The 16,521-nt window shown below is 42.5% G+C and overlaps 1 protein-coding gene across 3 annotated transcripts in view; it reads left to right on the top strand.

Annotated features, from left to right (window-relative positions):
* The first annotated feature begins 345 nt into the window (after positions 1-345).
* The window catches only part of ERLIN2 (ER lipid raft associated 2), a 29,647-nt gene continuing 13,471 nt past the window's right edge, over positions 346-16,521 (top strand). Inside the window, exons 1-7 of one of the 3 annotated variants that reach the window (XM_083184479.1) lie at positions 346-442; positions 2,989-3,105; positions 7,895-7,976; positions 9,351-9,397; positions 12,872-12,933; positions 13,452-13,577; positions 16,259-16,332. In XM_083184479.1, coding sequence (XP_083040605.1) covers positions 2,999-3,105; positions 7,895-7,976; positions 9,351-9,397; positions 12,872-12,933; positions 13,452-13,577; positions 16,259-16,332 — 498 coding nt within the window. In that variant the 5' untranslated portion in view covers positions 346-442; positions 2,989-2,998. The other 2 variants (XM_083184480.1, XM_083184481.1) reach the window with 2 other exon arrangements.

Raw genomic sequence — 16,521 nt, 5'->3', positions numbered from 1 at the left:
ACTGTCAATAAATAAATAAATAAGTCAGATGATGCAGTGTTTGTTGGGGACTCGTTTTGTGTTGATACTTTGATTACATATATGTAATATTTAAGTTTAGCATACAAAAAAAGTTTTTCAATGCATTTAAGTGACAGACAGGGGAGGCACACACCCTCTGCGCATCCTTTTGCCGCAGCTTATACAAACCTGACTTATTAGCAGCACAGACACATGCAGTACTATTACCTGCAAAAGCAGCTGCCAGCGACTATTCCCCTCCATTTTCGAATCCAAATCCAGCAGCCTGTGGCGCCGCCTGCTGGGGACTGGAAGTCAGTCTCAGGGCAAGGGCGTGCCCATGACGAGAATGGCCGCTGCCTCGTCAATGCGCATCGTGATGACGTCCGTGCGAGCGACTCCAGGAAGTAGCAAGAGCAGGTGGAAGATTAGGTCCAGACAGGTCAGTAGCTTGTAAGCGGCGGTGCTGGGGGCCGCGGGGTCATTACCTGACTGTGTTGTCCTCGTTTTTCGTGGGGAGCGGGTGAGGTCGGTGTCTGTTCCATTGCAGTGCGTGGGTCTCTTGTGATGCCTGTGTGTGTTACAGCATATGGGAATTTTCTGTGTGGGCTTTAGGGGTAAGACCAGATACTGTTAAGTGCTTTATGTCAGTGGGCAGGAAGGTAAAGGGGTTGAGATTTGTGCTTACGTTTTGGGTTAAGCTATTTAATATATATAGGCGAATTCACCTCAACTTCCTGGTGTCTAGATTGCCCATACACATGTAATGATGTGTACCAGCAAAAAGAATAAAAGCTTATTTTAAATAGTAGGTCGCCATCGCTGTTTCTGTACACTTGCTAAGCCATCTAACTAGATTTTGACTGCATGCACACAAGATCTGAGCCAGCGATAGTGACATACAGGACCAAGCATCGCTATGGAGTGTACACACTATCAATTTGTGCTTCATTTCTAAGTGATCTAGACAGTTAGCTTAGAACAGGGGTCCTCAAACTATTTTGCTCTGGGACCCCATCAGACAATAAAAATAATTATAGGACCCCAGCAAGTTACTGCAGAAGGTCATCACATGGGTAGTCAGCAGACAGCACATACATGGCAGCATTGTGGTGGCACAACATTATGGGAGGAGCCTGAAGTAACAGGCAATTCAACTGATTTTTTAGACTCCTTGAATCACTGACTGAGATTCGAAAAGTCATCAGCCTGATGGTCAGTAACATGGAGTCGCGACCCCATGCTGAGAAGTTCGGGACCCACTTTGGGGTCAGGACTCACAGTTAGAGAACCACTGGCTTAGAAAATAGGCTAAAATCTCAATGTGTGTATGCCCCTTTAAGTATAGCCTATTCTGATTTGCCTGATCTACCTGGCTTAGGGGCAGCTAAACACTGGAGGTGAAATGGACTGGACTGACATTGTCAGTATCAGCTTAGCACTAGGGGTGCATAGGAAAATGAAGGGGGAAGGTGGGGTTCCACTTACCATCCAATCCACCCCCAGTGCTGTTTTGCCGCTGACACCCTCAGCACACACCTCTCCTAGTGCTGAACCGCACCTGCCACATTCAGCTGAACTGAACCTGTCAGTCAATAGTCTACTAACTAACCCCTGACTGGTGGGGTATGGGGGTTAGGCACTAGCGGGAAGGATTAGGGTCAGGGGGGGTTAGGCTGCATGGGGGGGTAGCTATACTTGCCTGACTCCTTTTGGAATTTCCTATATCGGGATGCCAGTGTCAGTATTCTGAACACTGGCATCCACGCCACCAGTCATCTCCCCTACAGCTGTTTAGCTCAGCGACTAACTGGCCTGATTACACACCATGTGGAGTGTCTGGTTCAATGTTAATACATATTCTGGGTAAACTGTAGTTCCTGCCTCTTTACATTCTAGCTAACACATCACAAACTATCATTTTACTTCTATCATATTTTCTGCATGGATTGAACACCTACATCTGTATTCTGCAAGAAGATACGAGAATATAGTATATCCATAAGGAGTGCTTTCACTAATACAAAGGTTTGCCTTAAATGGGTTTGTGAACCATACAAAGGTCAATGCCGAATATACAAGTGTGGGTGGCTGTCCTGTCTTTAATCACATTGTTCCACTTGTATACAAAATATACTAGAAATATAATATACAAGAGGAAGTATAGAGAATATTGTGCTTCAGTCTAACCCTCAGGGTCGGTGCAAGGTTTCTTGGCACCCTAGACAACACTTTAGCCTATTGTTCCCTGCACCCCTGCCCACACCAGTATCTTTTTCCAAGCCTCAGGGGAAAAGGTATCCAGTCATTATGATCTACAGTGTCTAGGTTGACCGTCAAACATTCAACATGGGTTTTGTTAAAAAACAACATTCATATTTTACCATCCATGCGGGCAGCTCCCCGACCTCCGATGCACACGAGACCACGGAATTGGGTGAAATCAGGCCCAAATCGGAGAAGTGTATGGGGGCCTTTAGATTTATAATAGTTTGTCGAGCGTGGTCCATGTTGACCTTTGTTGACTTAGACACACAAAAAACAATATTACATGCGATAAATCGCATGTGGAGATGGCACATAATGTGCCAGTTCATATGTGAGTCCTCTTGGGGAGCTGCTGGGGGAACATGTCCTTAGGACAAGTGCATGGGGGCCTTCACTCTATGCCCAAGTGGATGGTAAAGTATGAACAAGTCATTTTTTTTTTTTACAAAACCCATGTCGACATTTTGACCATGTTGGCCAATAGTTGTAGGTAGCATCTTAGAAGTTTAACAACAGCCGCTGTCTGCACTAAGTTTAATGAGGATGTATCTCTCAGATTCTGAGTTATCCCTTACTTTGTTTAAGCGACTGGGGCTGAACCCAGCCCCGTCCCCTCAGATCCTAGCACCCTAGGCATCTGCCTAATAGTAGAGCTGGCCATGCTTACCCTTTCTGAGCAGCCATTTCATTGGTTGTGTTTTTTTTTTTTTTTTTTTACAGGACTGTGAGGATGTCCCATATTGGAGCATTAGCTGCCCTTGGGGTTGCCTTTACTGCGGCTTCCCTGCTGTCAGCCATACACAAAATAGAAGAGGGACATGTTGGAGTCTACTACAGGTAAGACATACTAAATATGAGGCATGTACATTATTATATATAGGTACTGGGGCCAAGTAATATTTGGGGAACGGGCGGCACACACTCGGACTTGCTGAGAAGGATAACAGACACTGGGTACTGTTAGCAACGTTTCGGGGTTTATTCCGTTGTCAAGCTAAGAACAAGAAACACAAGAAACATACTCCCATAAATACCTGCACGCCAGAGCTGGACTCCATAAGAATACTCCTGCAGCTCAATCGTCACCGCTTTGCACATACTGAAGAGCGTCACATCCGGTCAGCTGTCACAGATCTGGACGCATTCCGGGAGGCACCAAGCGGCAACTTCAGCTGCGGGGGGTCACTGTAGTCAGCTTGCGGTCTGCAATCAGAAAAACACGCAGTTTAAATATAGCACCAAAAAGTGAAAAAAATTCAAATGCATATGAAATAAAGAGCACAGGGAAGTATATATAATCTTGCAATATGCCGGCACTCCACTGAAAACGCCAACTAGGTCAGGTGCACTACAAGTCCATTGTATACCAAAGGCAGGCACTCCACAACCATTTTTTCAAAAACTTGTATTGAGAAACCGAGTACTTTCGGGAATAAACACCGTCCTCATGGTACAAATGAATAACAAATATAGCACTGCGAACCAACAGTGGTTCACAGTGCTATATATATATATATATATATATATATATATATATATATATATATATATATATATATATATATATATATATATATATATATATATATAGTAAGGGGTTCCCAAAACGGCACTCTGTAGCTGATAAAGACGTTTTTGGTGCAGGATCCAATATAGTACATAAAGAAAGCACTTACCCAACCTTGCAGCAGGATAAGAGACAGACCAGCACTCAGTAAATAGGTGAAAAAATACGTGTATTGAAGTTGTATTACAGCATGGTAACAATAGGTTGTTACAGCTGTGATGTTGTAATAACCTATTGTTACCATGCTGTAATACAACTTCAATACACGTATTTTTTCACCTATTTACTGAGTGCTGGTCTGTCTCTTATCCTGCTGCAAGGTTGGGTAAGTGCTTTCTTTATATATATATATATATATATATATGACAGAGGTACCCAAAGATCCGCGCCCAATCGAGAACAGCAGCAACTCTGAGAGTCCCCCGTTAGCTGAGACCCAAAACAAATAGAGATACAGAACAGAAACAGAGTGCGCTTAAAGGTGCAAGTACACATCTTTTTCCACAATATAAAAGTTTAATAAAAGCCAACAACACGGCTCATAAAAAATACAGTGATAGTACGGTCATATATTGGAATCAATTTTGACAGAATCTGTGGTAATTCAGTACAACAGCAGGCCCAACGCGTTTCGTCAACCACGTGACTTCATCAGGGGCATTAGATGACTTGATTATCAAAGCTGTAATTGCTCTTATTGCCGTGTCTCAAATTGACTGAACACAGATAATTAAAGTGGATAATGATAATACACCAAATGACAGAGCTCTTGTCAATGTTTGTGGTACATTTTTCAAATATCCCACTCAATTATAGATGCCAGCAGCACAATTCATTCAAAAATCCAATAAGACAGGGTAACCGGAAGCATGCTACACTGTATTCAAACTATTCGGCAGTTTGAATACAGTGTAGCATGCTTCCGGTTACCCTGTCTTATTGGATTTTTGAATGAATTGTGCTGCTGGCATCTATAATTGAGTGGGATATTTGAAAAATGTACCACAAACATTGACAAGAGCTCTGTCATTTGGTGTATTATCATTATCCACTTTAATTATCTGTGTTCAGTCAATTTGAGACACGGCAATAAGAGCAATTACAGCTTTGATAATCAAGTCATCTAATGCCCGTGTTGTTGGCTTTTATTAAACTTTTATATTGTGGAAAAAGTTGTGTACTTGCACCTTTAAGCGCACTCTGTTTCTGTTCTGTGTGTATATATATATATATATATATATATATATATATATATATATATATATATATATATATATATATATATATATATATATATATATATTACATATTACATAAAGGTAAAACCTTGCCTACTTTGCCCCGTTAAACAAACTGCCTCTTTAAATCCTGCTGCAAAATTGCCAAAATATAGGCCCCTTTGCCAAATTAGCACCCATTCCATATGGCTTATTGTTGGAGTGTAATAAAGCAGAATGGGCTGTTACACCTACATTTTAGCTGCTTTGTTTTTTAAATTACGGTGTTTCAGTTTACTTATAGTTTTTGATGTGCTGTTTTGTGCATTTTTTTGCTTAATGCATTAATTTCTCTTGTTTAGTTATTTCTATTGTCCTTTAGAACAATTTAAGCAGTGTACACATGGTGAGATTTGGCCAGGTGATTTTGAGTAAATAGTAAAAATTGCCTAGCAAGTTAGCCAGAACGGCACCGTGTGTACGCTGCAAACGATAGCGATGCCCGGCCCCACGGCGTCGCTATCGCCCAGCAGGATAGACGGTGCAGGCGAGGCAATTTTGACTAAGCCACGCATTTGCCCCGTGGCCAAATCGGCCTAGTCAAATCACCTTTGGACTTAGTCAAAATTGCCTGTGCCTGTGTCCGGGTGTACACCCCTTTAGGTCCGCTATGTTCTGTGCTTTTAAATGTAATTACCGTATATATTCGAGTATAAGTCGACCCGAATATAAGCCGAGGCACCTAATTTCACAACAAAAAAACTGGGAAAACTTATTGACTCAAGTGGGACCCTCACTCGAGTATAAGCCGAGAGGGGGCTTTTTCAGCATAAAAAAATGTTCTGAAAAAGTAGGCTTATACTCAAGTATATATGGTATATTGAAAGAGGTTTTGGGGGAAATTTACTAAGATGTGAAATACACTTCACAAGTCATGTTGCTATTTGCAACCAATCAGATCCTGTCTACTATCTTCTAGAGCTGGGGTAGCCAACCCTAGTCCTCGAGAGCTAGCAACAGTGCATGTTTTGCAGGTCTCCCAGAATCACAAGTGAGCTAATTAGCTCCACCTGTGTATCTTTTAAAATGTGTCAGTGATTAATGAGTGCAGCTGTGCAGCAGCTAGGTTGTCTGGAAAATGTGAACTGTTGGTAGCTCTCGAGGGCTAGGGTTGGCTACCACTGTTCTAGAGGGTGAAAAAGAAATAAGAAGAAGCTTCTGATTGGTTGCCCATAGCAACATGACCTGTGCAGTGTATTTCACATCTACGTAAATTTCCCCCTTTGTGTTTAAATCAAGGCCATCCAAGAGATTTTGTTTTGAGGCTATAAAGATTTTGGAGAGAAATACAGAAGAATAAGGCTCTTGACTTTAATTGAAAGGGTTAATATCCTTCTTTAACAGCCAGGTGTCACGAACAGTGAAGGGAATAGATTTATTGCCTAGATCCGGCAGGATATTGGCTCAGCTCTAAGTTTTTTGTCTGGCACAACATGCAACACGTTCCATAAAATGCTATAATTATATGCCCTCATTTACATGTTCTCAAACAAAACTAAAATAACAGCATTGTCACCAGAGAGGCTGAAAAGTATTGAAGACGATACGTGAATCCTCGATGCTCTTAATTACTTGACCTACATTCACTAAAGAACGAACATAATTCATAGCTTTAGAAGGTTTGCAGGCAAACGAAATGGAAAGATGTAGCAACTGGTTTGTTAACCACTGAACCGAAATGATAGTTTCCTTTAACTAGAATAACGAATGGCAATATTAACAGATCATCTCAAGGTTACTGAAATGAAAGATACTAGAAACAGAACTGGCTTCTTGTTTTATCATTTTATAGCCTTCACTTGCCAATGTAGATGTTCTACGTAGCTGCCAGGCTACTGAATGTGCAGCCAAATTGGCTGCTTAAGGGTAGGCCAAGATGGCACCAATCCAGTCCTTTGATGGTCACAGTGGATGAATAGAAAGTGAGGTTTGGTGACTAGTGACCCAACATAATCAGTGATTAGGTGAATATCCAAGTCAGAGTTGGACTCCGGACCAAACATATCTGGTCAGGAATAGATTAGCAGTTCTGGTCGTGATTGTCCCAAATTTGGCATGGTGTATAACAAAGAACAGATTATTTTTCTTAAAATAAGCTACTATATGGGCATTAGTGCTACATTTACCCCAATTCAGCGTTCTCTGTAATTTACGCTAATGATTGCACCACACCAGCCATATCTTCTGTCTCTCAAACCATTTGGGGGGCTTGTACAACCGCTCCCTGCACTTCATTTTGACACTAAAGGTGCATACACACCTAACAATCCCCGCAGCCGCCAATTCCACGGGGAACCAGCGGGGTGCAAACACTTGCTGATCCTGGTGGAAGATGAGCGTTTTTTTGGGGGGGGTACCTACGATGAAGCGTGTTGATAACGACCCTCAGGAGCGAGCATCACTGCACGATATAATGACCGATGACGATCATTTTAGTTCTTGTGGCCGATATCGGTCATTTATCAGCCAGTGTGTGCGCACCCACTGCTGGACTATACATGCTGCTGTGGGTCATTAACAGCCCGCTCTGTCGTCATTGCATGTATGGACGAGGGACCGGGTCGTTAACGAGGGCCATGCTGCAGCCATGGGGATCGTCTTATGTGTACGGACCTTTTTACGAGAGCTAAAATGAGCAAAATTGAGTAATGGCATTAGTCTTGCAGTAATGATTGCTAAGCAGGAGACACTTGTATAAATTACACTATTATGCTTAATTTCATTAGCAGCTGTCAGTGTACAGATAGCGGCCAGCAGTAATACACTAATCTTACTCTTGCAGGGGGGGAGCGCTGCTTACTTCAACAAGTGGACCTGGTTTTCACTTAATGATCCCATTTATAACGTCCTTCAAATCCGTACAGGTAGGTAATGCTGTACCCCATCTGCTACTATATTCATCCTCTACACAACACGTAAAGGTTTGCTTTGTATTAGGCATGTTAGCAAGTGTTACATAGGATAAATTTATGTTCCCTATGTATGTTTTGTTTTTCGACATGTAAATGGGTAAGCACATACGTAGCTTGTGTTGCGCGTATTATTGGTCAATATGTGTTTTAGTTATGCATGTATTAATAATGAAATACAGGCACTGTGGGGCGATTATGGATCACTCGCAGTGATCCCGAATTCGGTCCCTCGTTACACACTCGTCGGGCCATTCGCAGCTGGGAGGGGTAGACGGCGCTGAGGACGGGATAGCCCATGGGAAGGCCCAGCGTTTTATTGGCGTCCCCATGAAAATGCTGGGCGTTCCCATGGGTACGCTGGTGGGCCGGGGGCATGGCGGCTGACCTCCTGTGAAGTCTACCTCCACGCGCACGCAAATAAAAGAGTTTTCACTGACTTCTATCTGCGAAGGCAGGAGAAATCATTTGACGGTCGCCGAGGCATGTGAGGGGGTGTGTTTTCGTTACACATCCCCTCGCATGGGACCAATGGGTGTAGGCGTGGGGGGGGGGGGTTGTGCCTCAGGGTCTCTGTAAGCTGTGATGTTTGCAGCTTACGAAGCAAACCTGAATCAGGCCCTATGTGTCTGCTCCCATAGAGAGTGCACACGTTGGCTCTCCAAGGTCTAGGTGCAGGGTGGACATTGCAGGGCTCTGGGGCCATATGTATTGGATTGCACTGTTCTGCAGAGAGACAGGCATTGATGAAGATACTGTGGTGCAAGGTAACCTCACAAGGGTTCATTCTGGCTTGTGTACAGTCTAGGCCCAGTATCAATAGCTTATAGCTTTTTTGGAAGGTGTGCTAGTGTATTTAGCCAACTGGCCATAGCTAGGCAGGGGATTGCAGTTAAGGTTTTAGCATAGGAGAGCTGGACACATCTTATTCGTCTTATTATCTGAGTATATTACGGCATGGTACTCGTCATAACTACATGGATGTCCGTTTCGAACAGCTATACCCAAGTTATTCAAATAAATCTTGCATAAAGTTAACATTAGAAATAATTCAACTTCTTTTTCTTTTGATGTTAGACCTTTCTATCTGCACAATGTTTGTAGTCATGCAAGCTGTCCTTGTTCATGGACTGGTGAAGTTACAAATAGACCTTAACTGTGCAGTGTTGAGCCCTGCCAAAGCTCTGTTCTGCTTCTTCACGTTATACTGTATATGGCCAGTGTGATTTATTTCACATTGTGTTAACAGCTTATTGATAATAGTGATAAGGTTGGTTACAGTTGCTAAAGTAAATATTGAGTTACAACAATGATCCATCTGTCTTTCAGAGCACATTACAGACCGACGAGGTGAAGAATGTTCCGTGTGGTACAAGGTAAAGTTCCCCTGAATCTGTCACAAACTAAATATATCCCCTAAATGTGTCCTTGTGTTGTGTTCTTCAGTGCTGCGCGGCTGAGGTGCTTGTCCATGTAAGCCATTAAAAAATTATAGGGGATGTTTGCCTTAATCCCATGTGACTATAGGTGCATACACTCCAGACCAGGGGTTCTTAAACTCGGTCCTCAGAACCCCAAACAGTTCACGTTTTCCAGGTCACCCACCAGGTGCACAGGTGCAATCGTTACTCACTGACACATTTTAAAAGATCCACAGGTGGAGCAAATTATTTGACTTGTGGCTCTGTGAGGAGACCTGCAAAACATGCACTGAGGACCGACTTTGAGAACTTGTGCTCTAGACGAGTCGCTCCATCAGAATCAACTTTATTGGCCATGTATACTCGCGTGTACTAGGAATTTTTTGCAGATTACGGAGCAGTTACAAGCATGGGACACAAGGGGAGGCAAGACATACAAGACATTTCAACTTTTTTCCATACATACAGTGGGGGTTATTACATTTCAATGATAAGCATAGTTAGACGCGCATAGGTGGACATTTCAGTAAGCGTTAGTTTGTCATATGTGGTTTAAATGGCGGGTAGCTGTCGGGAAAAAAGCTTCTCGCGGATCTGGATGACTTTGCAGGGATCTACCTAAAGCGTCTACCCAATGGGAGAATGACAAATAGGTTGTGTCCAGGGTGGAGCTTGTCTGTCACGATCTTTTCTGCGCGCATCTTTACCCTAGCTGAGTGTAGTTCCTGTATGGGGGGGGGGGGAGGCCAGCACCAATGGTCTTCTCTGCTGTCTTCACCACCCTTTGCATTTGTCTGACTCATGTGCCCCTCCATACCAAATTGTGATCGAGGAGCAAAGGACAGATTCCACGATTGCCGTGTAGAAGATACGAATTTGCTCTTGTGGGAAGCCGAATTTCCTGAGTTGTCTCAGGAAGAATAGCCGCTGCTGGGCCTTCTTGACTGTGGTGTTTATGAGTGATATCAACTATTAACCCTTGAACTCCCGGGCAAACGATATTGTGCATACACACTGAACAATATCATTCACTGACATCACTGGGTCCCTGCTGCATTTATGTATCTAGCATGTACACTTTTGTTGTCAAAAGAAGCACCTTTTAGGTCACTTTATTATTACATTTTATTTATAAGGTGCCACAAGTGTTTTGCAGCGCTGTACAAAGGGCATACAATAGAACAGTACATGGAGACAGAACTTAACATTACAGTAAATAACAAAAATTGAGTACAGGTAACAAAGATTACCACAATTAAAGACACATTACAACTTAGATGTATGTAGCAAGGGAGTAATCAGCGTACTACTAACAGCTGGCGGTCATAGGTAGAGATGAGCCATTACCAGCAGGAGTATGCAGGCACAGATGGTCCCGAGTAGGAGAGAGCACTAAGTGAAATGTGAGGAGAAAGGGGCTTTGACAACAAGGGGGAAGAGGGCCCTGCTCTGAGGCGCTAACAATGTCTAACCATAGGGGCATATTCAATAACCCAGACCCTCTGGACCTCTATGCGCTATACTATCTCATAGGCCTCTTTCATTTGTACATCATAGTAGGATTGCCATAATATCCCTTTAATCCAGGACATCAATCAATTACACAGGTTCTGTGGATGGGAAATCTCAAGCCTTGATTTTTCCTGGTTTTAAGTAGCCGCAGTATCTGTGTAAATCATAGGTGCCCCAGATTATAGTGATATTAAGGCAAGCCTACGCATGATATATGATGGGAACCCAAATTATTTTAAGTCAAGCTATCGGCTTGATAGTGTACTGCAGTAAATATGTTCTCCTATGACAACTGGGGCAGGGAAGAACTCAAGCTATTTTCTTACTTATTAGTGCACATAGCACAATGTAGATGGATTTAAGTGAATGAAGCTCACTGGCAGCAGCATGTTGTATAGTATGCCCATTAGGAGGCTGATGCACAGTTAGTTATTCCGGACCCATATTAATTACACAGGTTCTGTGGCTGGCTGACTTCAAGACTGCATTTCACCTGGTTTTAAACTGCCACAGAACCTGTGTAATTAATGTGTCCGGAATTAAAGGGATAAGGTGGGAACCCTAGTCCTACCCCAGCTCTAGATTCCAATGTAAGTTCAAAGCTGCCAAGTATATGGGCTGCATGCAAAAGCATCCAGTATTTACCCTGTATGCATGGTTTGTCAAAGAGTAAATTAATACTTATATTGCTTCACTCTAAACTTGCATAAGCTCCTAAAGGGTAAATTTACTAAAACGTCTAAAAATGTACCAATGAAGAGGTGATATTGCCCATAGCAACCAATCAAATCATGACTATCATTTTCTATTATGCAATAGAGAAATGATTGACAGAATCTGGTTGCTATGGGCAATATCACCTTTCATTGGTGCAATCTTTAGTATTTACCTGGTAAAGAGGTGATATTGCCCATAGCAACCAGATTCTGTCCATCATTTCTCTACTGTATCATTTCTCTATTGCAGGGATGGGAATTTCACCCATTACATTTTTTATTTTTTTTAAAAGTCTGTTCCCCAATAGAAAATCTGTGTATTAGGGGGTAGTGGGCTGGTGTTTATCACAGCTTGATTATACCTTTTGGTGTGGGTGGAGTCTTAGGGGGTAGGGAGTAGTACCATCTGAATTTTTACATAATCAATACCGTACCTCTGTGGCTGGGAAGTCTGGTAGTGTAAAGTATGAGGATTATATTAATATGAACATCGGAGATATACCTGAGAGAGACAGAAAGACCCATCATGCCTTGCCACAGTTTTGCTATTAAGGAATGCTAAAACTATGGCAAGGCATGCTGGGATGTGTATTTTCACAACAGCTGGGGACCAAAGTTTGGCAATGCCTGCTCTAAACTGTAAGCTCCTTGGAGCAAGGCCCAATTCCCTCTTTTTGCATACATCACCTCAATCGATTGTCTTTTTAACTGTCACTTGTTGTCAGTGGTGCTGCATGAACATGGGGGAGAAAATGAGTGGGGATCCCCTCTGTTTTGGGATCCAGCACCGGACTCTTAGATCCAGCACAGGTTCCCAAAATATGGGGGACATAATGACTAGGGGTTCCTCATATTTTATAAATCAGCACTGGGCTCAGCTAGCCTGGGAGGTAATGCTAGTCAGGGGGGACACCTCATGGGTCCCCGACTGAAGCATTCAGCCACCCTAGCTAGTCAGCTCATGCCGGGGATTCCTGGGGAGGTGTGAACCTCCTTAAATACAGTGTACCCCAGGCATGTGCTGAAGCCCCCAGAAGAGCCCACACCGATAAATTATGACAATCATCTTGAGAACGGAGGATTGTCACAATTTATCGCAGATGTATGGGCCCCATAATGTTTATGTAACTCACTAATGTATATTTGTTTTTGAGTGTAGTATCTGTTGTATGTTAGGTAACACTATGTTTGTTTTTCCTAGCGGTGGTGTCATGATATATTTTGACCGAATAGAAGTGGTGAATTTTCTTATATCTAATGCAGGTAAGTCACCTTAGAATAGTTACTACCCCCCCCCCCCCCCAGTCATCAGAATATCAGAATGACAGAATGGAGTTACCCTCAGGTTTAATGGAACATATAGTAAAGATTCTCGGGCATTGTGTACAGGAAGGATAAAATATTGACTAAATGGTCATGACATATGTTCAAATTATATGATTAGACCATGTTGGAGTTAGATAGAATGTCTTTCTGTCTGTGGGGATCTGGCAGCATTGTAGCAGTGTTGGTGCTTATCTGACAATATTGCTCAGTATATTAGTGTTACCCAGCAGGGAGTTGGCAAGGAGACGTGGGTAGCACTGATGATTGGCACATGACTGACGCATGGGCACAAAAATTGCTGACAAGCCATGAAGCTTCAGTTCTCGTGTACATTACCTCTGCTCCGCAAGGACTGGTCACACCTTTGTTCATTTGGTCTTACAGTACATTCTTCTTTGTTGTTTATTTTGTATTCTAGTAAATTGTAACTTTACTTTCTATGTTGTGCCCCCTAGTGTATGATATAGTGAAGAACTACACTGCAGATTATGATAAAGCTTTAATCTTCAACAAGATCCACCATGAGCTGAACCAGTTCTGCAGTGTCCACACCCTGCAGGAGGTGTACATAGAACTATTTGGTAAGTACCTGTTCCCTTGTGTATGCTGTGACATTAGGCCTCGTTCCACTGTTTGCCTTAGTGCTGCACAGTGCAATCTCATTCAAAGTATGTGTAAAATCTATCAAACTGAATTTAGTGTAGTCATAACAAAATATTGTATCTGCACACTCCTACCATGCCATTTCTGGCATTGATCTGTCTGCTTGTAGAAAGCTTTTGGCTTTTATCAGCTAAATGGCAATTTGCCTCAATGCCTAACTGCACCTCTACATCCTGTGCCCATAATGTATACGGTGTTCATGCCAAAATTATGGCTAGGTTATTAACTGTATTTATGGATTTTTTTACACTACCTAAGAAAAATTTAATTCCCTGTTTTATATAATAATTGCCATATTTTCACAAATAAAGACACACAAATAATGTCATCATTCATTTATAAAACACTGACCTTAATCACAGAGGTCAATAGATTGACACAAGCAAAAGGTCTAAACCAGCGGCTCTCAAACTGTGGGTCCTGACCACCTCAGCATGGGGTCACGGCTTATCTTCAGGCTAATGTGTCTGTGGAGGGGGAACTCATTGAGTAAACACCCACTGCTTCCCTCTTTCATCCCCCTGTCACCTTTTTCCATTCCCCCCCCCCCCATTACCCACTGACTCTGTCACAAAAGCAGTCACTTCACTGACCACACAGGTGGCAGCCATTAAGTAGTAACTTGCTGGGGTCCTGTAATAATTTTTATTGTCTGACAGGGTCCCAGAGCAAAATAGTTTGAGCACCCCTGGTCTAAACTAACGGCATTGGTATTCCACAATTTTTTTATTTCTACACCTTTTTATTTTTTAAGCTTTTTTTTTTATATCTTACATTCACGTTGACTATGATTGGGAACAGTAAAGTGGTGAGCTAAGCGATACACTAATAGTGCTCTATCGTGAAAAACTCATGACAACTGTTTTACCCATGTTGATGTTTTGGAGTCGAACTAGACACTTTTGAACTAATTATTGTCAACCTTGTGATGCTTGCCCCTCACGGCACTGTACATACCACAAACCATTTACATACAATTGCATACATTTAAAGGCAAGATTACGGTGTCAATATATGTGCTTACAGTATAATCCAGGCTTAGCCAATCAGCGACTCTCTAGCTGTTAGCTGTGAAGTTACACAATCTAGCAGGGCATACTGGGGTTTGTAGTTTTACAATGGTTGGCGAGGTGAAGTAGGCTATGCCTGGTCTAAGGGAAGTTGGAACACTTGATACATGAGGGAAAATAATTGTGGTTGCTGGCAGAGAAAGTGCATGTTTCTTTTTTTAGGCTGCAGTATTCTCATATAAAGCTAATTGTTATACTTTCTCCTTTATTCTGTCCCTGGGACAGATTTATTTATTTATTTATTTATTAACAGTTTCTTATATAGCGCAGCATATTCCGTTGCGCTTTACATAGGGGACAGTGATACAACAAAACAGGGTATTTACAGACAGTCAAAATGTAGGAGGGCCCTGCTCGCAAGCTTACAATCTATAGACAGATGTACTAAGCTTCAAAAAGTGATAAAATGGAGAGCGATAAACAGTCAGCCAATCCGCTCCTAACTGATGTCACAGGCTGAGTTTGAAAAATGTCAGGCAGGAGCTGATTGGTTGGTTGTTAATCATTGTGCATCTGGCCCCTATCTCTTCCTGTCTCTCTCTTTATTCGTTCTATACAAGTCTCACTGTCTTTCATCCATGCTATTAAGTCACCCTTTTTCCCCCCTTTATGTTTCTGTTGTGTTTGTATCTCTCCTTTAAGCCTATTGCTCTATATATCTTGTTCTTGTGTCTATCTCGTTTACTCCCATATAAGGGGTCATTTCCATTACTTACAAATTCTTTAGAATGAAAGCTCTCACGAGCAGGGCCCTCTTCCCACATGCACTTTTCCTTCTCTTACGTAAACTATCTTCTATGGCACCAAATCCTGACGTTTTCTGCCACACTGATACTTACGTCTGTGGCATCTGCATATGCAGCTATGGTTATGTACTCTGTACTTGTCCTCTGTTATATTCAACTGTAAAGGTGTGTTCACAGTGAATCATTTAAATGACAATGTTGGCGCTCCTGATCAATGGGAACGACCAATCGTTCAATTCGTTCCATGCATCGTTATCGATGTGTGTACCCGCCGATCGTTAACAATGGTCTATGAGCTTCCATGCATGCAGGAAGATCATAGACAATCTTTTGTGAAGTGTATGAAATCGTTCCGTGTTTACGCACGATGAGCGATTTGATACAGTCGTGAACGATGTCTGATTGCTTCCGGCATCATTCTGTGTGCACGCATCTTAATTCTCTGTTTCCTGCTTTGCTTATTTGTTTATTTACTCTGTAATGGGGAGCCACAGCGACAGCCACAGCGTGTAAACCTAGCACAACATGTTGGTGGTACTAGAGGATTGGATTTGAGAACCACTTCATTACAGTGTAGGAAAGCTGGGACAAGAGACCTGTAGGCAGGGAAGTTTGCTGTTGTACAAACCACACTTGTAGCTTTGGCTTGTAATGTGCACGCGCAGTGTTGGGGCTTTGTGTTTTATGGTCCAACCTATATAGTAATACGGTTTCCTGTGTAATGTGATTGTTCTCTTACGAGGTGTTTACGTCTCTGACTTGGTTGTGCTATCCCCTCCACAGACCAGATAGATGAGAACCTCAAGCTGGCCCTCCAGCTAGACCTCAACTCCATGGCTCCTGGACTAATCATTCAGGTATGGGCCTTCAGATGTCTTCTACTAGGTAGCTCCTGCTCCCCAGTATAGCACTCAGGTGGTGCCCCCTCTGTAGGGAAGCTGTTGGTACTGCAGTTTAATTGTTATATTGGTGGCTCCGACTCAGGAACAAGCTAAGCCATTACTATGAGGAATACCAGAAACCGTAACTTAAGGAGCTCTCTGGGA

This window comes from Crinia signifera, chromosome 4 (genome assembly GCF_055691185.1).
Source record: "Crinia signifera chromosome 4, ASM5569118v1, whole genome shotgun sequence".
Classification (NCBI taxonomy): Eukaryota; Metazoa; Chordata; class Amphibia; order Anura; family Myobatrachidae; genus Crinia; species Crinia signifera.
The sequence above is the reverse complement of the archived record's forward strand: the minus strand, read 5'-3'. Positions and strand labels throughout refer to the sequence as shown.